The 23,107-nt window shown below is 43.1% G+C and overlaps 2 protein-coding genes across 10 annotated transcripts in view; one reads left to right on the top strand and one right to left on the bottom strand.

The window, feature by feature from the left end:
• Window positions 1–5,063: 5,063 nt before the first annotated feature.
• Window positions 5,064–23,107, bottom strand: part of lancl2 (LanC lantibiotic synthetase component C-like 2 (bacterial)) — a 28,044-nt gene continuing 10,000 nt past the window's right edge. For 2 of the 9 annotated variants that reach the window (XM_074621375.1, XM_074621376.1), the window contains 5 exons: window positions 20,632–20,778; window positions 19,069–19,251; window positions 13,719–13,895; window positions 12,325–12,397; window positions 5,683–5,993 (listed from right to left, as the gene is read on the bottom strand). In XM_074621375.1, coding sequence (XP_074477476.1) covers window positions 5,914–5,993; window positions 12,325–12,397; window positions 13,719–13,895; window positions 19,069–19,251; window positions 20,632–20,778 — 660 coding nt within the window. In that variant the 3' untranslated portion in view covers window positions 5,683–5,913. Of the gene's footprint in view, window positions 5,210–5,682; window positions 5,994–10,681; window positions 11,689–11,920; window positions 12,028–12,324; window positions 12,398–13,406; window positions 13,615–13,718; window positions 13,896–19,068; window positions 19,252–20,631; window positions 20,779–23,107 lie in introns of those variants that run through there. The other 7 variants (XR_012592111.1, XR_012592109.1, XR_012592112.1 and 4 more) reach the window with 7 other exon arrangements.
• Window positions 8,448–10,253, top strand: LOC141760067 (general transcription factor II-I repeat domain-containing protein 2A-like). Its single transcript, XM_074622712.1, has one exon. The coding sequence runs from the start codon at window positions 8,448–8,450 to the stop codon at window positions 10,251–10,253; it is 1,806 nt and encodes a 601-aa protein (XP_074478813.1).

Genomic DNA, 23,107 nt, shown 5'->3' with positions numbered 1-23,107 from the left:
CACAGAGTGCAGAGCTTTTCCACTGCAGACTCAGCCATTCATGTCAGAGAGAGAAGAGGGAGGGAAAAGAAGAGGAGAGGAATGGAGGTGAGGAAGGGGGAGAGGAAGGGGGAGGTACATTACCAAAACCTCCACTTTGTTTTCACAATCTGCCATTTTACAAGTATCGGTAGTGTCTCTTAGTAGAGAACTGTGCAAATGTCCTTCAACTCCCACTTTTCAAAAGTGGGTGTTGCTTCCAGGACACTGTTGCATTAAAGCAGTATCACCAACACATATCACAAGATCAAAAAAGACAGAATCTAAACTATTCAGGAAACAAACTGTGCAACAGGAAATTAATGATTTCATGTGGCAGCTCCATCAGAGAACTACTGTCCATTCAGAGCAGAGGATGTAATGACATGCTCAACACAAGACACACAAAGAGCTACAGATGTATGGGACCACACTGCCTCCTACATGTGTGAACGCAGCATTACACATTCTTCCAGCTGACTACCAGGCCACATACGATGCTCTCACAGCTTCATCGCTGTTAACATAGAGCTTTATAAAGATGGATAGGGCCTCATACATGCAAAGCAACCGCTGTACCACTGAGTCACATCCTCTGTGAAAACAGAGACACAGAGCACAAAGCATGACAAGAGAAGAGATTTGACTCACATCCCATTCAGACCAACACGTGGATGCAGGTCAAACCCACATCACATCTGAATTAGGGATGTTCATAATTAACCTTAAACCGACATGAAGCATTTCAACCGATTAACGCTATCGGTTAAAACAGTTAAAAGAAATGTCACTTTCACACATTTCCCTTTTACGAAATTAGCAAATATGTTGCAGAGAAAAAATTACAACAGGTAGTCCATCACCAGCAAATAAAAAACACAACTGTCTTTGCTTTACTGAGTGAGAAATATTCAACTGCTTTTTATGTCCTTTCTTTATCTACCCCCCACCCGGATACAAGCTCTCGCATACAAAGTGCGTGTATTTTCAGTCTTGAATGTGAAATGCTTTCAACTTTCAAGTTCTTTCAGCTGACTAGACCTCATGTGCTGTAACCACACCTTCACTGTTGGCAACATAAAGCCTGACGGAGATGGCGGGGAATGAACCCAGGGCGAGTAACATTCTCACAGACTAACCTTTACAGTAGGGCTGTACGATTTAAAAAAAAAACATCTAATTGCTATTATTTTGACTGATATTGGATTTGTGATATGATTTGCTGGGAACCAGGGGTGTAACAATATGTTCTTACAATGATACGATACGTATCAATTTCCATGGTTCCGATACGATTCAAGGAAGATATTTGGCTCATATATATACGCATATACATATATACAGTATATAGTAGTGTAGTATACCATAATATATAGTATAGTACAGCAATATAACAAAGAATTGGACCCCATGGGGGGTTCACATCTTGGTCACCTTTTGTACCACTGATGAGTATGCACCTGTTTATAAATTACAATAGAATAAAATAGAAACCTACCTTCCTAATCCCCATTGGGAAATGAATCTTCTGCATTTAACCCATCCAAACATCCCGTCCACAATCACACAGCCATAATGTGGAGAGGCCTGAGAGCACAATAGCAGGAGCTTGCATCTGATCTTGACTCTGAGAACCCTCTGCTTGCCAGTTGCCAGATTTTTGTGCCACCTGGCCAGTGATTCGAACCGGCAACCTCCAGCAACCTCCGGCAACTAGTCTACTTCTCTAACCTCTGGACTACCCACCGCCCAAGTTGCCCACCTATTATTTCTACCAGCCCACCCTAAAATAGTAGGATACAACTGGCCCTGAGTATATCCTAATTATAAAGATGCTTAACTTAGCTAAAAGACAGATTGTAAAGTATTGAAAGTAAAAACATTACAAAAATCTCCTTAACTGTCCTCCATTCATGTGGAGTCAATTTAAGCAAGTATTTTGGATATTGATTTATCTGAAGTAAACTTGAACTTGGAATATGAAGTTACTTCCAACAACATAGGAAGTTTCTTCAGAAAATGCACCCATTAGTCTTAGTTCCATAACTTGCCCACAAGATGGCAGTGGTTCACATCCTTCTAAAAATCCCCTTGAGGTAATCCACTACTAAGAACTAGAAGTTCCATGCACATGAAGGGACAGAGAGTGATGTGTGGGGAAGTGTACCTTGCAAGGCTGTGGAATGATGCCGTTCCATGCATCAGTGTGAATGTCCGTCTCCTCTCAAACTAATTCAGAGCCATCCTCCAGAAGTCTCCCACTCGCTGCCTTTAGTGTACTTCACACATACAGAAAAAGGTTCATTGTCAACCAATTCAGTGGCAATGGTACATTTTTAATGCAGCATTTGATGATAACCACCTGTCTACAGCACCGTTACACTGATGCATTTGAATAGTGTATGAGACTGGAGGTCAACTTTTGGCATTATTGGCTTGTTAACGTTAGCCCGCTAACACCTGATTTTGTAGTGTTTACTTAGGTACAAGCTCCGATTTAACTCATGAACCTGCCACATGTTTTGACTGTTGACTTTCGTATTTGTTCATCTAATAGTAATAGTATCAAATAGTTTAATAAAGTTATTAATAAACTAGACCATATCCTGTCCGCGGTCCTCTGTGGCAGGGGGCTAATGCTTTCTTTATTGAACACATGCTCATTGACAGAGGTACAAACAGATACACAGAATATAGAAAAAAGAAGACAAACAAAAATAATGACATATGTGACCACTGTGTTTCTGTTCTGCATGTTCACCCATTTATGGCACGGATGGTGGATGGAGCACTTGGGTACTTATTCCTCTGTGTTAACGGGACACACACAACCAGACAGGAATATTGTTAAGGTGGTCGGCACAGCTCGCTCCAACTTGGATGAAAAATATAGAAAGGTCTGCATTCAGGGTCTGAAATGAACCTTTTTCCTCACCTACCACTGTGGCAGGTCACTGAACATTTCTACCAGCCACTCATTTTTTTGTCTGCCACTTCTGAAATCTATATGTACAACGCTTTCAAATTGTAAACACTGAGTCAGTGGTACCAGACAGTAGAATTATGGAATATATCATGTAACCTTAATCCATGACTATATTTGGTAACACTTCATTTTACAGCTCCACAAATTTCATAGTAATTAGGTGATAATTAGTAAGTTACCTATTTGAAATGTTTTTGGAATTATTGCCAAATGACCCCAATATTTACCTCAAAATGTATAGAAAAATACTTTATTATAAACATGATTTAATAATTATATGCTAAAATAGTATATCATCTTTAAAATAGGGCCCTTAGGCGCTGCTCTTCATCGGAGGTGGAAAACCAAAACTAATAGAAGACACTTCTGATCAGACACAGATCTCACCATTGTGTGACTTATTGTCTACACAGATGTAACCTGGTAGCTGATGTCATGACTCAGGGAGCTTTTAAAGACATTTCAAAGAAGTTATTTGCTAATTATCATCTATTTACCAGCAGACATGGAAATAAAGCATATCAATTCACTTTGTATTCTTTTCCTGGAAATGTATTAAATAAATCACCAGCTATTGAGAAATAGCGGAATATAATTATTAAATAATGTTTATAATAAAGTAATTTTCAATAAATTTAGAGGTCAATATTTGGGTAATTTGGCAGTAATTCCAAAGAAATGTCACATAGGTCACTTGCTAATTATTACTTAACTACCATGCAATTTGTGGACCTGTAAAATGAAGTGTTAGAATTGCTTTTTAAAAATAATATTTCTTAATATAAGGAAAACCTGTCTGCCATAGTGGCAGGTGACCTGAAATGTTCACCTGCCATACCCAACATTGACCCTGTTATCTGGCAGGTGCTCATTTCATTCCCTGTCTGCATTACAACCAGACACCCGGCCGGGCGTTACACATCAATCTAGCAGCCCCGTTTTCATTAGCATCGCCTAAATAATGCATTTACAGGACTGATAAGTTACTAAATGTGTTGTACATGAGTTACAGTGTTAAACAATGTAATATTTGCCACTTTTCCACACTGTGTAACAACTTTAATTATAATATGAACAACTTATTATAGCGGAGCTAGCAGCGGACCAACTGACCCACAGCATGACAGTCTCTTTCTGCTGGAGGTTACCCACAGTGCACCTGCATGGAATACAAAATAAAAGCCCTGGATGTCCGCAATGCTAGATGCACTGTTTATAAAATAAAAACTCCTCAGAAACAATGATTGGTTGTCCCGAATTAAACATGAATTTAACTATATTACAAAAACACTCTTATTTATACCGTTACACATATACATTTCATAATGCCAGAGTTTATGCTATATACATCATGTTATATTCATTTAATAATTTGAAGGTCTTAATGACTTTTTTGTTTTAGGGCCACATTGAGAGAAACCCCCCCGAGATTTCGAAAATAAAGTCATAATATTCCGAGAATAAAGTCATAACTTTACGAGAAAAAAAGTCGTAATACTACGAGAATAAAGTCATAACTTTACGAGAAAAAAAGTCGTGATATTACGAGAATAAAGTCATAACTTTATGAGAAGAAAAGTCTGAATATTAAGAGAAGAAAGTCATAGTTTTTCGAGAAAAAGTCGTCATATTATGAGAATAAAGTCATAACTTTACGAGAAAAGAAGTCGTAATATTACGAGAATAAGGTCATAACTTTACAGGAAAAAAAGTAATTTCCTCCTCCACTAAAGAGTCAGTTTCATCCAGGTCCATGTGGTTCTTTCTTTGGAATAAACGCAGTTTCTTGCTTTGTCCTATATTGAATACCCTTTTCCTGCCTTTTAGTAAGAGATGTTGTGAATGAGGAAATAGAGTGATTTAATATGACATTTGTGCTGCTGATGCACATGATAATGTGCTGCTGATGTGCCAAAAGATGAAGTATTTGGTTATTAGTGAAACCTAAACTAAAGTAGAACTTCACAAGATGCTCCACGTTCCTCATTTTCAGAAAATACCATTTATCCTTTAATAATAATAATAATAATAATAATAAACAATGAAAAAGGAGCTCTATTCATATTTTTTTTATTTCCAACAATATCAAACCTTACATTAATTCTGTCACTTGACCTTTGTAAGCACTGACTAGCCCAAAAGCAGGTTAAGAAGAACAATGAAGACATGTTACTTGTCCCTGCTCAGTCACTGAAGCCCAGGAGTCTAATGAGGAAAAGGAAACACACACGCATTCCAATCTTGACACCAATGAGGCAGAGAGCACATCAAATACACAGACAGAAAGGTGAAACACTCCTCACCGCTGGGATCAGGACACAAATCACCACCACAACACCTGGAAACACTCCCTACAGTTAAACACACACATTATATATGTGACATTATCCTCATGCAAAGACATTCATGACGAGATCTCGGCAAGAGAATTAGGCATTTATGTGCATTCGTGTGCTGTCGGGACTATTGGACATACTGTAGACTTTTACCATCAGAGGCCTGTACTATGAAGGGAGTTCAACATACCCGGGGTATCTTTTCATTAACTCGGTAACCCAGGGTTTCTCTATCTGGCTGTTAGTGCGTTCACATTAAATGGGCCATGTTTTGCAGCATATGACCAATCGCAAACATTTTTGCCTGAAGTTTTGAGGAATATGTCTGCACCTCGTCAGTCCGGATCTGTATTTTTAATTATTTTTTTCTCTCTGCCGTTGTTCTGCCTACTGTGTTCTTGGCACATTTATAGTTTACCACATGGATAATTGCAATCAGATGCAAAAAAAGGGCAAATTCCACTCAGCTGCAAAGGTTTATGGGCATGTTTGCACTGTTCTGTCATTAGGGCAATGTCTTTTGTGAATCAGACCTTGAGATGGGGCAGACAGCAGTAACAGATGATGTGCAGTTCATGGTTCTGTCGGCAGCCACAATCCATTCTTTATGAATTGACCCGAGTGTGAAGGAGCTGCAGGTGACTCAGCAGATGCTGAAATGACATGAGCAAAATGGACTGTCTAGTGGGAATCAGAGCCAACGTTAGCAAGCACGGCTAACTGGCTTCCACTTTCCAAGTGGAATAGGACTTGACAGCACCATGGGTCCTACCAAATACTCAATCATAAACGGGACATAAAGTAAGGCTTGAATAGCTAATGATTGATACAGTACCAAATGCTATATAGACTTCATACAAAGCCTTTTCCTTTTTTTGAACGTCTGTATGTTAGAAAATGTGACATTCTCTGGTCAGTCACCACAGAAGTTGACAGTGTCCTAGCAACACTCTCTAAAATGTAAATCAATCACGTCCAAAAATGTTTTTTATTGTTTTTTTGAAAAACTGAAAAATATGCACAATATCTGTAGCTTAATTATAGTTTATATTTCCTTAAAGGGACTGTTTGTAACTTTTTAAGCGTATAAATGTAGCGGGTCGGGACACATGCGCGTTCGCATATGCACGCTCGCGTGTGGCTGGCATCCCCGCTCCTCTGCCTGCTTGCCTTCACTCAGACAGCGCGCGCATTCTCGCTCTCTCGCTCTCTCGCTCTCTCGCTCTCTCGCTCTCTCGCTCCACCTCTAGACGTGAACGCGCGCTCACTCCACACTGCAGAAGAGTTAGTTTAGCTCTGAGAATATCTAGTGAATGTACAGTGGACGTTTGTGCAGAAATAAATGCCGCAGCTCCTCCAACGGAGGTTTCCCGTGTCTTGTGAAGTGACGGGGCTCCGCAGAGAGAAACGTTGTTGTCTCGTTACCGACCGGGTGCCGGTGTCTCCCTGTTCACTCCGGCTGCGGGCGGAGGGAGACGAGTTTCTCGCTGCGGAGTCCCGCTGCTGAAGCCTGCGCTGAGGCAGGAGAAGCAAACACAGTATCAGCAATGATTCATGAAGAGACCTTCGTCTGGTCAGCTAACATTACTGCCAAGCAGCTGAAATATAGAGTGATATTGTGCTTTTAGCTGACGTGTGTCGCCTCACTGTTTTGAGCGACGCTCACTCATGTCTATGTAGAGCGAGCACAAGAACGAGCCCGACGCTGACTTTCGTTGACTTAACGGCCACAGGTGTCGCTGTTAAGAAGCATTTCTGAAAGTTACAAATAGTCCCTTTAAACAAAAAGTAAAGCGAAATCAAATTTAAGTTTGACTTTAAGTGGCAATCTCAAAGATTTTCATTTAAATAAATGTCTGTTAAGTAACTATCACCTAAGGAGGGAACACAATGGTGATTGAGCCTGTAGCCCACTGATGACCAACTGATGTTCGTAATATTGCAATATTTATATATTTCCAGTATTACAAGTGTCTGTGGCGACATTCCCAGAAACTATGCACACAATTCTGAAAATGTGAAGCTTGTGTATTAAGAAAAAGACTCCAGACCAGACTGATAAACTCTAAGCACATTACATGGTTTTCACTCAAATAGAAATTCGAAATCAACCGGGACTGAAATCTGAAGGATTGCCACACTAAAGGCTGATATATTGGTTAGTTTCACTTCAGTTTTACTGGCTTATAGGCTCATATGGCTCATGAAATGAAATATGACAGAGAAACTTGTCCCCACTATGTGACAAATAGAAGGGAAACAGCACACCGACAAATACAGGAAGAGGAGACCAGGAGCCTGTTATACAGTACATGCATGTGCATAGAAATACCACAACAGCTTCACACATACCTACATTATACATCTGCAAGTCCCTTCTTGCCTAAAATAATAAATAAAAATAAAAAAACAACAAGAGGGTTTTATACATGATTTAAAGCAGGGGTCTCCAACCTTTTCCCCTCTGAGAGCTAATTGGACAAAATGAAAGTGGCTGAGCGCTCCTCGAAGCACCAAGTTGTACATCGCCAATAACAGACATCATTTCTGTCTTACTTTCATGGTCCTTTAATAACGTTTCAGCCACCGCAGTCATCGTCTCTATTACATATCTTCCATAGACGAAGGGCTTTTTGTGTTTTGTTAGGATGTGAGCCGCTAAACGAAGGCTCTTTGCCTCATCGGCCTTCTTCGTCAGATTAGTAAACAGAGACTGTCGTCTTCTAAGCGTTGCTTTTGGCTCCTTTACCTTCTCTGTTCGTAGACTGCTACCAGACGGAAAGTCCCATGAAAAGTGTCTGTGGACTTGGCGCTCGATGTTACATCTTTTACTGACGGTAGTATAGTATATAGCAGACCTGGGCATTTTACGGCCCGCGGGCCACATCCGGCCCGTTGGCTGTCCCTGCCTGGCCCGCGTGAGGTCAAGTAAATTAGAACATAAATAAAAAAATAGGCCTATTTATGCTGTGCACGCAATACGGCTGTGTGCTTTTATTTTGAAAAGGTTTTTTTATTTACGTAGTCACGCACATGCGTGACTACGTGACTACGTGACTACGCTAAACAACTACATGTGATTCTGGTATGCTAAGCTAGCCCTCAACATGTCAGCCCACGGCAGCAAAAGAAAAATCGATACCGAATGCCGCATTTTCAACAAGACATGGACTGCTAAATATCTATTTACAGAAGTCAAAGGTAAAGCCGTGTGCTTAGTTTGTGGTGTACAGGTCGCCGTGTTCAAGGATTACAATTTGAACCGCCACTACGTGACCAAACACGAGGAGAAATACAAGAACTTGTCTGAACAAGAGCGCGCAAGGGAGTCGGATGCTTTGCTAGCTAAGCTGCAAAACCAACAAGGACTTTTTACTAAATGTTGCACATCCAGAGATGCAGCTGTCAAGACAAGTTATGTCATATCCCACAAAATCGCTAGAAAAAGTAAACCGTTTTCTGACGGGGAGTTTATTAAGGAGTGTTTGCTGGACTCTGCTGCCGTAATATGCCCGGAGAAAAAGGGAGCTTTTGAGAACGTGCCCCTCTCGCGACGGACTGTAACGAGGAGGGTTGAGGACATCGCGGGGAATCTGGAACTTCAGCTGAAGAACAGAGCGGTCAGCTTCGACTATTTTTCCCTGGCTTTGGATGAGAGCTGCGATGTACGTGACACTGCCCAGCTACTCATTTTCATACGTGGGATATCTACGGACTTTAAAATCACGGAGGAGCTGGCAGCCATGCAGTCAATGAAAGGGACAACAACCGGGAGTGATTTATTCACGGAGGTAAATGCATGTTTGGACAAGTTGGGACTAAAATGGGACAAGCTGGCAGGTGTGACAACGGATGGTTGTCCAAATCTGACGGGGAAAAATGTTGGACTTTTGAAGAGAATGCAGGATAAAGTGAAAGAAATGAACCCTGAGCAGAAATTGACATTTTTGCATTGTATTATACATCAGGAAGTGTTGTGTAAGTCAGTGTTAAAAATGAACCATGTTGTTGATGTTGTAACTAAAACAGTTAACTTCATCAGGGCAAGAGCATTGAATCACAGAGAGTTTGTTTCACTTTTGGAGGAAAGCGAGACTGAACATTGTGACATAGGCTACCACACAGCTGTCAGGTGGCTCAGCCTGGGCAAAGTACTGAAAAGTTTCTGGGACCTGAGAAAAGAGATTCACGAGTTCTGTGTGAAGAAAGGAAAGGACATTCCACAGCTTACAGATGCAGACTGGATTGCTGACCTTGGTTTTGCTGTAGATGTGACGGCACTAATGAATGAACTAAATGTCAAACTGCAGTGCAGAGGCCTTTTTGTACATGAAATGTACAGCGCAGTGAAGGCTTTCATGAGAAAGTTGCAGCTTCTCTCAAGCCAAATGAAGGACAACATTCTCACCCACTTGCCAACACTGAAGGAAGCCACAAAATCAGCTGATCACCTCGACAAGTACTCATCCATGTTAGAAGCACTGCATGGTGAGTTTTCAAGGCGATTTCAAGACTTTAAAACAGTTGAGAGTGAGATGCACATGGTTTCTTCTCCCTTCACCTGCAGTGTGGAGAATGCACCCAGTGATGTTCAGATGGAACTGATTGACCTGCAGTCTGATACACTTCTGGCGGAGCACTTTAGGTCAGTCTCACTACTGGACTTCTACTCTTCCCTCAAAGAGGAGAACTTTCCACACATGAGGAGGCATGCTCAGAAGATTCTAGTCCTCTTTGGATCTACCTACGTATGTGAACAGACATTCTCAGTGATGAAGTTCAACAAATCCAGATACAGATCCTCTATCACTGATGACCACCTCTCAGCTGTCCTTCGCATATCCACCTCAGACATTCAGCCAGATTTTAATGCACTTGTTCAAGCCCAGAGCAGGCTGGATTTTTCCCACTGAACAAGTAAAATGAACTGTAAAACATTAAAAGCATTTATTGCTTTTTGCATCAAGTTGACAATTGCCTATCTTTAACATACTGTAAAACACCTATTCAGTATTTGGGAAGATTAACATGTTAAAAATAAAATGAAACAATGATGCAATTATTGTTTTTACTGTTTATTACTTCTATAGGAGTATTTTCCTATATGACCTACACCACAATTTCATATATTTCTATAAATATTTACAGAATATCCTTATTCTTCTGATTACCAGTAGCAACTAATCAAAAATATATAATTTAATGCTTTTTACAATTAAAATCAATTAATCAAAATTAATACTGAGCAGAATTAAGTTCAAGTTATTGTTGGTTCGGCCCTCCAACACAACTCAGGTTTCTCATGTGGCCCCTTGTAAAAATTAATTGCCCACCCCTGGTATATAGTATAGAATAGTAGATTTGTTGCCTTTTATGTGCCTGGCTATTTTCTGTGGTCATTGTCAAATCTGGTGTACGCTTGCTAGTCTGCTCACATCGCTGTATGTTATGGCGTTACAAACCTGACAGCAGCCTCACTACTTTAATTGACAGCCGATATAATCATTTGGTGACTTTTTGTTATCAAATGTATGTACATATTCTCTGAACCGTTAGCGAGCCACTCAGAAACGGGTAGTGAGCTACTTGTTGGAGACCCCTGATTTAAAGCATGACCAGCAGGGGACTTCCAAAATGTCCCCTGCTTGCTAAGAAGTCCCCTATTGGTGAATGTGTAACGACGCCGAAGTCCACAGTTGGATAGGAAGGTAAGTGCACGCCCGCCCGCCCGCACGCCTTCTTTCTTGGCCTAGGTGCTATGATATTAAAGGCTGAGGGTTAAAGGGTGTTCATCTTTGTCCATGCCAGCTAGCACTGACTTGTAATGGGCGAGGAGGACACATGGGACATGTCTATGCCCCAAAACAGTGGAGGATGAGAGGGGACGTTTGGACCCCACAGGATGTAACTGTCCATCTTTAGGGAGAGAAACATCCATCAGCATCGTCCTCTTCAGTCCAGCAGCTGCTTTGATTTTCACTCTATCAACAACATTCAACTTATAGTTTTGTTCAAAATTAATCTTCCATTTATCTTTTAAATGTCAATTCCATAAACCAAACAATATGGTTACTCCAACAAACAACGAATTGCACTAACTCTGTCGAGTTCTTCATTTTCAATTCAGACATTACTTACTCACGACTTCGGTTGAAAGCTGCATTACAAACACATCCTCGTCCAGCTTTCAAGCAAAGACTCAAAGTTTTTTGTCCAAAACAGTTAGTCCCCCGTTCCCCTTCGTCGTCCTCAGTCCCCATCAGCTGGTAGGTCAAAGTTCAAAAGCAGGGAAGCAGGAGGCTTCGGGCTGTGCCACCTCTGATAGGTAGTAGATGGCCCCCGCCATACCTGAGAGGGGAAACACGTCCGTTACTGCCAGCTACACATTTCACTGTCCAGTAGTCACGTTTCAACGTTGTACTTTCCTGCTCTCTCAAGGCCTTCGGTACAACACTGATCTGGGCACTGTCTGGATACTGCTTACCTTGTCATTTTCAGTTTAATTGCTCTTTTATAGTTTCTATTTTTATTTTTTGGAACATTTCTCTGTTTATCTGTACTAGCTGTATTTCTGACTCACACTTTCAGCTCATAGAGGCTCATCTGATCTTCTGTTATATGGCAAGAGGACAGACAGGCTGGAGAGTCTGGTCCCTCTCACAGCAGCAGCCTAATAAGAACTGGTACCTAGAATGGTTTATAGAAGCAGGGTGGAAGCAGTTACTGCCACTTCCTTTCTGATGTTGCTTAAACATGTATTTAATAGAAACAATTCAAATGAGTAAACAGTAGAACAATAATACAACGGTAGTTGGATATGACATGATATGACAGTATATTACAGGGTTATTTCACTAACTCACACAGGCTCCATCCTCTACTGGACTCTGTCCCCCAATCACGCATCACATATTTGCCCACTGATTTTAGCATAAATGTTGTTGGGGTTCTTGCCCGGTAAGGAAAATGTGAAATGTTTGATACCTTCAAAAAGAGAGTAGGGTCTGTCTGGGATGCGACAGCCGTGGGTCCCGTAGTCCAAACACCACTCAGCAAACTGGAGGAAGGTCATATCAACGGGTTTAGAGATATTCATGCAACATTCATCTGTACATGTTTGAGAAAATGCAAAAGAAAAGAAAGAAACTGACACATCAAGTAATGACCTGATCTAAGTCAGTGCCACCAACAACCCATTTCAGCAGTACAACATGTCCTTTCTTTAAGCTGTGGACAACGTGATTCTCACTACTCACCTGCTTTATTGCTGAGATTTTGAGGGGGGGGATTTGTAATATGATACCATCCAATCAGACAGTAAACCATTAAGCCTAGTGGTTGCTAATGGTGAGGAAATGTACATTTGAATGCAGCCCTGCTATATGATACAATACGTTCCAGCTGCTTTCATAGCAGAAATAATAAAATGCTGTTGGGTCTCAACAGAAAACTATCAGATAGACTAAAAGGGAATTTTTGTTTGAAAAGAGATTGTTAGATGGTGAGGCTGAAACAAAGTTCTCTAATATTATGAGATCATTTGAGCCATACGGCTATGACTGCTCTTTTAATGACATGGTTGAACATTTCAATGATGCCTTGTCATCTGCATTAAATACTGCATGTGGTGGCCACAGACAGCTGCTCTCTCCTCATCCTTCCTGGCTGATTCTTCTCTAGTTCTGTGTTCTGCTAGTGTCCTTGTCACTACTTGTAGCATGAGGCGGTACCTGCAGCCCAATCAGGTTGCACAGGTAGTCCAGCTCCTCCAGGATGGCACATCCATTTGCTGTGTCTCCCAGCACAGTCTCAAGAGCACGGAGGAGATACCAGGAGACCGGCCGGTACACCAGGAGGGCTGGACAGGGCTGTAGAAGGGCATCGACCCAGCAGCAGGACCGCTATCTGCTCCTTTGTGTGAGGAGGAACAGGAGGAGCACTGCCAGAGCAGTACCCTACATAATGACCTCCAGCAGGCTACTGGTGTGCATGTTTCTGACCAAACTGTCAGAAACAGACTCCATGAGGGTGGCATGAGGGCCCGACGTCCTCTAGTGGGACCTGTGCTCACAGCCCAGCACCGTGCGGCTCCACTGGCATACGCCAGAGAACACCAGACTTGGCAGGTCCACCATTGGCGCCCCGTTCTCTTCACAGATGAGAGCAGGTTCACACTGAGCACATGTGACAGGCGTGAAAGAGTCTGGAGACGCCGTGGTGAGCGTTATGCTGCCTGTAACATCATCCACTGGGTCAGTGATGGTCTCGGGAGGCCTATCCTTGGAGGGTCGCACAGACCTCCATGTCAGAGCCAACAGTACCTTGACTGCTGTTAGGTAACGGGATGAAATCAAAAGCAGGCTAACACTTGTTCTTACCTTGCAGGCGCGGTACAGGTGTTTCTTCTCCTGGGTGAGCTTGTAAAGGGACAAGAAGGCGTAGCCGTTGCCTGCCGTGCCGTGGCAGATACCGTAGCCTTTTCTGAGCAGACCCCGCTGCCAGATCACCTCAGCACATTCTGCAGCCTCCTTCAAGTACTTCTCCTCTTTAAACACCTGGGGAGACACAGAAGACAAAGAAGTAGCTCACAACAACCACTGTTAATTGCACTTGCACTTCAAATTCATGACAGACGTCAGCATTCATTAAAATGAATGATCTCGGTGCTCCTGTGCTATTTGCACATATTTAAATTAGGTAATATTCAGACATTTAGCGCAATACTGCCCCCTTTCTATGCAAATGAGCCTCATTGTAAAAAAAACAAAAAACAATTCAAAACGGTCAGCGTTAAAGGAGCCGTGTGTAGGGTTTAGTGACATCTAGTGGTGAGGTTGCAGATTGGGACCGATTTAAGGCCTAGTCACATGCACCGCTCAAACTCATTGACGGAATGCTGATTCAGCAAATAGTACAAAGGTGTTATTGTCTACTATTCTAAAATGGCATATTTCAATATATCTGCATACTGGGGTCCCTAAACAATCTTGGAATTACATCATTTGGGTATGACTCAAAAGCAGAGACTCTTGTGTATCCAATGAGCCCAACTGTATTCATGTGTGATGATGTTAGTCCCCATAGGAGACATTTCATTGTAGTGAGACCATGTTTGGAAACTTGACCTCACTGTATAAAATGACCTGTGGTGACCTCTAGGATAATCACAGCCTCATGAAACTTTACAGCCACAAACTAGAGTACTAGAGCATTCAGAGGATGGATGGATCAGACTAGAGACCTAGAGCATTCAGAGGATGGATGGATCAGACTAGAGACCTAGAGCATTCAGAGGATGGATGGATCAAACTAGAGACCTAGAGCATTCAGAGGATGGATGGATCAAACTAGAGACCTAGAGCATTCAGAGGATGGATGGATCAGACTAGAGACCTAGAGCATTCAGAGGATGGATGAATCAAACTAGAGACCTAGAGCATTCAGAGGATGGATGGATCAAACTAGAGACCTAGAGCATTCAGAGGATGGATGGATCAAACTAGAGACCTAGAGCATTCAGAGGATGGATGGATCAAACTAGAGACCTAGAGCATTCAGAGGATGGATGGATCAAACTAGAGACCTAGAGCATTCAGAGGATGGATGGATCAAACTAGAGACCTAGAGCATTAAGAGGATGGATGGATGGATCAGACTAGAGACCTAGAGCATTCAGAGGATGGATGGATCAAACTAGAGACCTAGAGCATTCAGAGGATGGATGGATCAGACTAGAGACCTAGAGCATTCAGAGGATGGATGGATGGATCAGACTAGAGACCTAGAGCATTCAGAGGATGGATGGATCAAACTAGAGACCTAGAGCATTCAGAGGATGGATGGATGGATGGATCAAACTAGAGACCTAGAGCACTCAGAGGATGGATGGATCAAACTAGAGACCTAGAGCATTCAGAAGATGGATGAATCAAACTAGAGACCTAGAGCATTCAGAGGATGGATGGATCAAACTAGAGACCTAGAGCATTCAGAGGATGGATGGATCAAACTAGAGACCTAGAGCATTCAGAGGATGGATGGATCAAACTAGAGACCTAGAGCATTCAGAGGATGGATGGATGGATCAGACTAGAGACCTAGAGCATTCAGAGGATGGATGGATCAAACTAGAGACCTAGAGCATTCAGAGGATGGATGGATGGATGGATCAAACTAGAGACCTAGAGCACTCAGAGGATGGATGGATCAAACTAGAGACCTAGAGCATTCAGAGGATGGATGAATCAAACTAGAGACCTAGAGCATTCAGAGGATGGATGGATCAAACTAGAGACCTAGAGCATTCAGAGGATGGATGGATCAAACTAGAGACCTAGAGCATTCAGAGGATGGATGGATCAAACTAGAGACCTAGAGCATTCAGAGGATGAATGGATCAAACTAGAGACCTAGACCATTAAGAGGATGGATGGATCAGACTAGAGACCTAGAGCATTCAGAGGATGGATGGATCAAACTAGAGACCTAGACCATTAAGAGGATGGATGGATCAAACTAGAGACCTAGAGCATTCAGAGGATGGATGGATCAAACTAGAGACCTAGAGCATTCAGAGGATGAATGGATCAAACTAGAGACCTAGACCATTAAGAGGATGGATGGATCAGACTAGAGACCTAGAGCATTCAGAGGATGGATGGATCAAACTAGAGACCTAAACCATTAAGAGGATGGATGGATCAAACTAGAGACCTAGAGCATTCAGAGGATGGATGGATCAAACTAGAGTCCTAGAGCATTCAGAGGATGGATGGCTTTCCTAGCTAGATTAACAATGAGGGGGTTTCTGAGAGAAAAGGGTTAAAGCTGCAGTGGGTAGAAATGGAGAAAAAATATGATTACAAATGTATAAAAAATATTAAAAAATAAAAAAGTTATTTTTATAAAACGGTCACTATATCATGACAGCAGTTCATGAGACAGGTAACCTGAAAAAAATCAAGTGTCCCGTCACGGACATTAAAGCCTGTAAACAGAGCCATGAGGAGGAGCAGAAGTCTAGTTTTCTCTCAGAACACTTGAATTACAATATGCTGAAATGTTATTATTATTTTTGCCCAATTATGACAAAAACATACTGCCTACTGAAGCTTTAAATGAAACAGCATACAGACACAGCTGTTACAGCTGATCTGAAATGTTCACTGACAAAATACATGCAGCCAAGGAAAGGTTCCTCCTGCAACAACAAATGAGAGATCTGCTGTGTGTTCTGTTACTAGTGAGACAGAGAGAAGCAACCATGTCTCCCATTGTGCTTTGTTCTCAGTGCTGCTTTCGACACCATTGACCATGACATCCTATTACAAAGACTGGAACATTTAATTGGCATTAAAGGAACTGCACTAAGTTGGTTTAAGTCCTATTTATCAGATCGATCTCAGTTTGTACATGTCAACGATGAGTCCTCCATGCACGCCAAAGTTAGTCACGGAGTTCCACAGGGTTCTGTACTTGGACCAATTCTATTTACCTTATATATGCTTCCCTTAGGCAATGTTATTAGAAAACACTCCATAAACTTTCATTGTTATGCAGATGATACCCAATTATATCTATCAATCAAGCCAGACGAAACAAACCAGTTAACTAAACTTAAAGCATGCCTTAAGGACATAAAAACCTGGATGACCTGCAATTTCCTGATGTTAAACTCAGACAAAACTGAAGTTATTGTACTAGGCCCTGAGCACCTCCGAAACAAATTATCTAATGATATAGTTACTTTAGATGGCATTGCCCTGGCCTCCAGCACCACCGTAAGGAACCTGGGAGTTGTCTTCGACCAGGATATGTCCTTTAACTCTCACATAAAACAAACCTCACGGACTGCCTTCTTTCATCTACGTAACATTGCGAAGATCAGGCACATCCTGTGTCAAAATGATGCAGAAAAATTAGTCCATGCATTTGTTACCTCTAGACTCGATTACTGCAATTCCTTATTATCAGGCTGCTCCAATAAGTCTCTAAAGACTCTCCAGTTGATCCAGAATTCTGCAGCACGTGTACTGACTAGAACTAGAAAAAGAGATCATATTACGCCTGTATTAGCTTCTCTGCACTGGCTGCCTGTAAAATCCAGAATAGATTTTAAAGTCGTCCTCCTCACCTACAAAGCGCTAAACGGTCAGGCCCCATCATATCTTAAAGAGCTCATAGTACCCTACTACCCCACTAGAACACTGCGCTCACAGAATGCAGGGTTACTTGAGGTTCCTAGAGTCTCCAAAAGTAGAATGGGAGCAAGAGCCTTCAGCTATCAAGCTCCTCTTCTCTGGAACCAGCTCCCAGTTTCAGTCCGGGAGGCAGACACCGTCTCTACATTTAAGAGTAGGCTAAAGACTTTCCTCTTTGATAACGCTTATACTTAAGCTGCTATAGGCATAGACTGCCGGGGGACTTCCTATGACACACTGTCATAAGGAACTTCCTATGACACACTGAGCTCCCCTCTCCTTATGTATATACTCATGTCCCATGTCCATGTTGTTACTAACTTCATTCCTTCCCGGGAGTCCTTGTGCCTCCTTGTCTCGCAGCTAACCGTGGAGCGGGGTCACACCTGGAGCGAGGTTATACCTGGAGCATGGGTACACTTGGAGCAGGGTTTCACCTGGATCTTGGTGGTCTCCGGTATTGTGGCTGCATCTGCTGCCGCGTCGGTGCCTGCTTGACACCAACTGCTACCATCCCTAATTAACTACGTCTGTACGAGGGACTACCAATGCTAACGAGGGATTTCCAACACCTAGTGACAATGTGGCAGCCTGGAGAATAACACTTCTCAATCACTGCCAAAGACATCAAGAGCTCCCAGCAAGCATGCTGATGCTGCAGGAACCAACGCACGGGCATCGATCGCAGGGACGTCCCACACCAATACACATGGACGTACTGAGGAGAGATGCTGGACAGTGCTGGCTTTCCGATAGTTGTATTATCACTCTTTCCATCCACCACTATTGGTTTTGTGTTATCAGTCCTACTTGTATTAGCTATTACAGCTGCTAGACTGCTATTGTGGCTGCTTCTCTATCTCTCTCTCTCTATCTATCTCTCTCTCTCTCTCTCTCACTCTCTCTCTATCTATCTGTCCCCCCAGCCGGTCTCGGCAGATGGCCGCCCGCCCTGCGCCCGGTTCTGCTCCAGGTTTCTTCCCAGTAATCGGGGAGTTTTTCCTGGCCACAGTGCGCTTGGTGGATCCTGTTGGGTCTCTAAACTATGGTGTACGGTCATAGACCTGCTCTATATATAAAGCGTCTTGAGATAACTTCTGTTGTGATTTGACGCTATACAAAAATAAATTGATTTGATTTGATTTGATTTATGGTGTCTCTGTATTAGTGAGATGAATGGAAATGCCAGAATAGCAGCACATTAGCTACCAAGTGGCTCCCTAATGGGCCAAGAAAAGAAGAAATTATCCCACAATGCACTGCTGCAGTATGTGTGTACTGTATGCATAGTCAGGCTTTTCACATTAAAGACAGCTTGTGTTTAGTCAGGACGGGAGTACAGACAATATAGCGCCTATGCAGTGCAGAACTCTGCCACAAGGTGCCACAGTTGGACAGGGTGGTTTCATAAAGCAAGAGCTTCTGTCTGGTCAGTTAAGACAGATACTGATGTGGTCCGACTGGTGTTGAACTGTTGATGTTGCTGCACAACGTGAACCACACAGTACAATGCATAAACCGCTCTCACCTTATAAGCCATGTTGAGCAGATGGATAACACCCGGGGCTCCGTGGCACCAGTGAACCAGCCGGTCACTCTCGTTGCTTAGCGACGACGGGAAGTTCCCCGAACGAAACCTCTTGTGGCGGACGTAGTCGATGCTGGGACGGATCAACTCTGACAGAATGTCTGGATGGACCTTGGCTTCTGGCTGGAGGGAGACAGTTTAATTATTACTGCTCATTTCTGTCTGACTTTATACTATCCTGCTTTGTTTCCTCCATTTAATGATGTCAAGGCAGTTTGGGTCTGAACTGAGAAAGATGGAGTCAGAACAGGAGGCAGGAGATTAAGAATTGGGGAATTTAGCAATTGATATGATTGTAGATACTCATAATGTAACATCTGTTCATTCATTTAGTAACATTATTGACCCCCTTTTCACCTGGCATTAAAATGCATTCCTATCCAGATATGATTTAACCTAATTATATTTACACCTGGTATTAATATGTGTCTTCAGTGTCCACATTGAGATCTCATCGCTTTGTCTGAAAGGGCTGAGAAGAAGGCTGCATGCAGCCGGGCACTGCCGGAGAGGCGGTGCGTAATGCGCGGACACATCAGCCTCAAAACGCCGCCGTTCAGGGGGAGAGGGACCGCAAACATGACTGTGAGGCACATCTGAACTCGCACACACACAGAGGGATGAGGAGAGACAGAGAGGTGGTGGTGATTTCTCTGGTCAAGACTGGAGAAGCAGTGAGAGCGTGCTGCAGGTTGAGCCTTGTCCAGAACCCGAGCTTACACCTTATGTCAACTGGATGTGGCGGTTTGCCTTCTGGTTGCTGCGTGGTTTGCATCGCATCGCGGTTCAAATGTCCAGTGGAAGTGAAATGCTCTTCGGCACATTTCCAATATTGTTTAGCTTTTCTTTGCTCTTCACATTTTTTGTGTTTTACAAGCAAACTGAATACACGTTTGTAGCTCATTTATGATTGACTTGGTAACATATTTGGGGTCCCCTTTTAATTACTCTATGCAACACGCCATCTAATCTTTCTATTTCCTGATGTGTGTACATTAGCAGAAGGATAACGGTAGCCTTCCATCTCCTGCTTTACAGACTTTGTCGTAGAAGTTAAATAAACAATCAGAAAAACATGTTTTGTTATATGCAAGTAAAGACATAGTCAGTAACAAATAAAATGCATCATTATATATTAAGTATTATTATGTCAATTGCCAATAAAATATAGGCTTGATTCAGTGAATTTCAGGTTTTGTCACTACGGCAAATGTAGGGACATAACTAGTGCTCTTCTTATTTTATGTCCCTGAATGCATTCCATTTGGATTCATAATGGCAGACAGTGATGGTTGACGGTGAGCAGTATTTATATATGTTGGTCATTCCAGCTGACAGTGGCATAACACTTTTACAGCCCAGGTTACTGTTTTCTATTTTTTTGTCATGTAATGTTTTTTTTTTGGCAAATCAACAATCAAAAGTGGGCCTTAGGTTCCAAAAAGTTGAGAACCCTTGGCTTAGACATCACAACATCAACCACCAACCCGTTCATCCTCTTACCTGCATGAGCATGTAAAAGATGCCAGCCAGGCCGTGGGCAGCACCGATGTACTGCTTCTTGTGCCATTCATAGAGCAGAGGGCAGCGATCCGTCTTCTTCTGCTCTGCAGACATGTTCTTCCCCGATTCCACGATGGCCATCACCACCTGAGGATCGGTGAGGGAGAGAAATGAAGCACATCACACTGACCGTCTCTCTCAACGAGAGTCAAATTAACACTAAGCAGCCGATGCCATTTTGGAGGTTTGGTGGCCCGTAACAGGTCTGAACAACGGGGAGTGCGACAAGAAAAACAAGAGAAAAAGTCCCATTAGATAAATAAAGGAATCACAGTGCAAGGCCTGTGCGGTGTCGGTGCTGGAGCAGAGGAGAGAGAGCGGACAGTGCTGGTGGACGGTGAAACTCCAAAACGTCCCAAATTTCAAACGGCGGACCTCTGCAACGTGTCTATGCGTCCTCCGGTGCGCTGTGGCCGGCGTGCGGCTGTGCAGCTCCTCGGTGAGGCAGCGGCCAGACGGGCGCTAAATTCATCTAAACTGGGTTGAAAAACGATGCAATCTGGTTGCCATGGTAATGAATTATGTCTGACTATTTACCACACCCCCATTCTCTGTTTGAGAAAGATTTCCTCTTTCAGGAGGTAAACAGGAACAGGAAGTAAAACTGGCTGGAGGGGGGCTTTTCTGTGTGTGTGTGTGTGTGTGTGTGTGCGTGTGTGTGTGTGTGTGTGTGTGTGTGTGTGTGTGTGTGTGTGTGTGTGTGCGTGCGTGTGTGTGTGTGTGTGTGTGTGTGTGCGTGCGTGTGTGTGTGTGTGTTTGTGTGTGTGTGTGTGTGTGTGCGTGTGTGCGTGTGTGTGTGTGTGTGTACGGGAGGTTCTGGAGGTTGTGAGTCAGCAGTTTGTTGTCCCCGAGCAAGACAGAGGGAAGAAAGCAGCTCTGCCTCCCTCATGACAGAGCAGCTTGTTCATATACACGTCCCTTCACTCCTATACATCTATACTGACATTCCTGCCTCAAATGCACCTTTCTCCCCCCCAACAAAATCAACCTGTGAAACACGAGAAAAAAAAAAAAATCTACTAAGAACACTGATGCTGCCCAGAGGATGAATGACCCTGACCTTCTATAACCTCTACTGGTGAGGCTCTGAGAAGAGGTTTATTAATTAAAGACTGATAATCCAGCAGTGCTTTGGACTAATTATCTTGTTCATTTCATTTCAGCATTGGACTGGGAAAGATTTTGTTTCTCAGTCGAGCAAAGGCAGTAACACAGCCTATTTCTTTTTGAGCTGGCACAAACTGGAGATGTGTCTATCTGGCTGCAACTCAAACAATAGACACTGAAAAAACACAACCCTCAGCAGAAACACTCTTTTCAGCACTGGGCGTCTCTACTACAAGCTGTCAGTCAGAGAAGACAAACTAATGCTCATAACCAAACCAAGCAGAAAACTATCTGTGATAGGCTAAAGAAAGACACACACACATCCCAGACAGTAGGAGGAGGACACAACCTAGAGACAAGAAGTTGACATGAAGAAGAAAAAGTGTCTTCAGAGAACAACACCAAGGTAAGAGACAAAGATGAAGCATGTGTAAACAGCAGCCTGGAGTGCAGCCACTCTCTGGTAAAGTGTGCAGAGTGCTGCTGTGCTGTGTGAGCTGGTGACAGGTATAGAAGCACAAATGATGGGGAGAAGAACAGCAGAGCAGTGCTGCAGCTTCACATTTAGTTTCCTTCATCAGTCATAATAATATCTATCTCTATCTAAGACTTGTGAAGCCGCTGCTGCTGCCTCCTCTCTCAGCCCTTCTGTCACAGTGAGTGTGAGTGTGAGTGTGTGTGTGTGAGTGTGTACTATATGTGTTTTGGCCTGGCACTTTACTAAAGGGGACAGCTGGTCCTGCATTTTGCTGCAGTGAGTGTGTGCATGCAGGGCTGGACTGGCCATCTGGCACTCTGGACACTCGGTGGACCGACGGACCTTTTGGGCCGATGCAACCATCTTTTCTCTGACTGACCTATGGAACAGGTAGATCGGCCCACTGTCTGTTTGTCTTTCTACATTGACACTGGGCAGATGATGATTTTTTTTTTTTTTTAAAGTTATTTTTTTGGGGGCATTTTCCATTTTTATTGAGGACAGTGGATAGAGTCTTGAAAGGGGGGAGAGAGAGAGAGTGGATGCGGAAAGGGCCACAGGCCGGATTCGAACCCGGGGCGCCGCGGTCAGGACCAAGCCTAAATACATGGACGCCCGCTCTACCAACTGAGCTAACCCAGGCGACCAGATGATGATTTTACTGTCCAACATGCTCTATAGGCTACGAATGTGTGTGTGTGCGTGCACGCTCAGCTGAGAGGTTGTGTCCCTGCTAGTGCTCAAAGTGGGCCGGTACTCACCGGTGCGCAGAACCGGCACTTCTACATTTGACTCTTTGGCACATCGTGACTTTTAAATAGCGCGCCGGCA

This window comes from Sebastes fasciatus, chromosome 21 (genome assembly GCF_043250625.1).
Source record: "Sebastes fasciatus isolate fSebFas1 chromosome 21, fSebFas1.pri, whole genome shotgun sequence".
Lineage (NCBI taxonomy): Eukaryota > Metazoa > Chordata > Actinopteri > Perciformes > Sebastidae > Sebastes > Sebastes fasciatus.
Note: the sequence above shows the minus strand (reverse complement) of the source record. Positions and strands in the feature narration are given on the sequence as shown.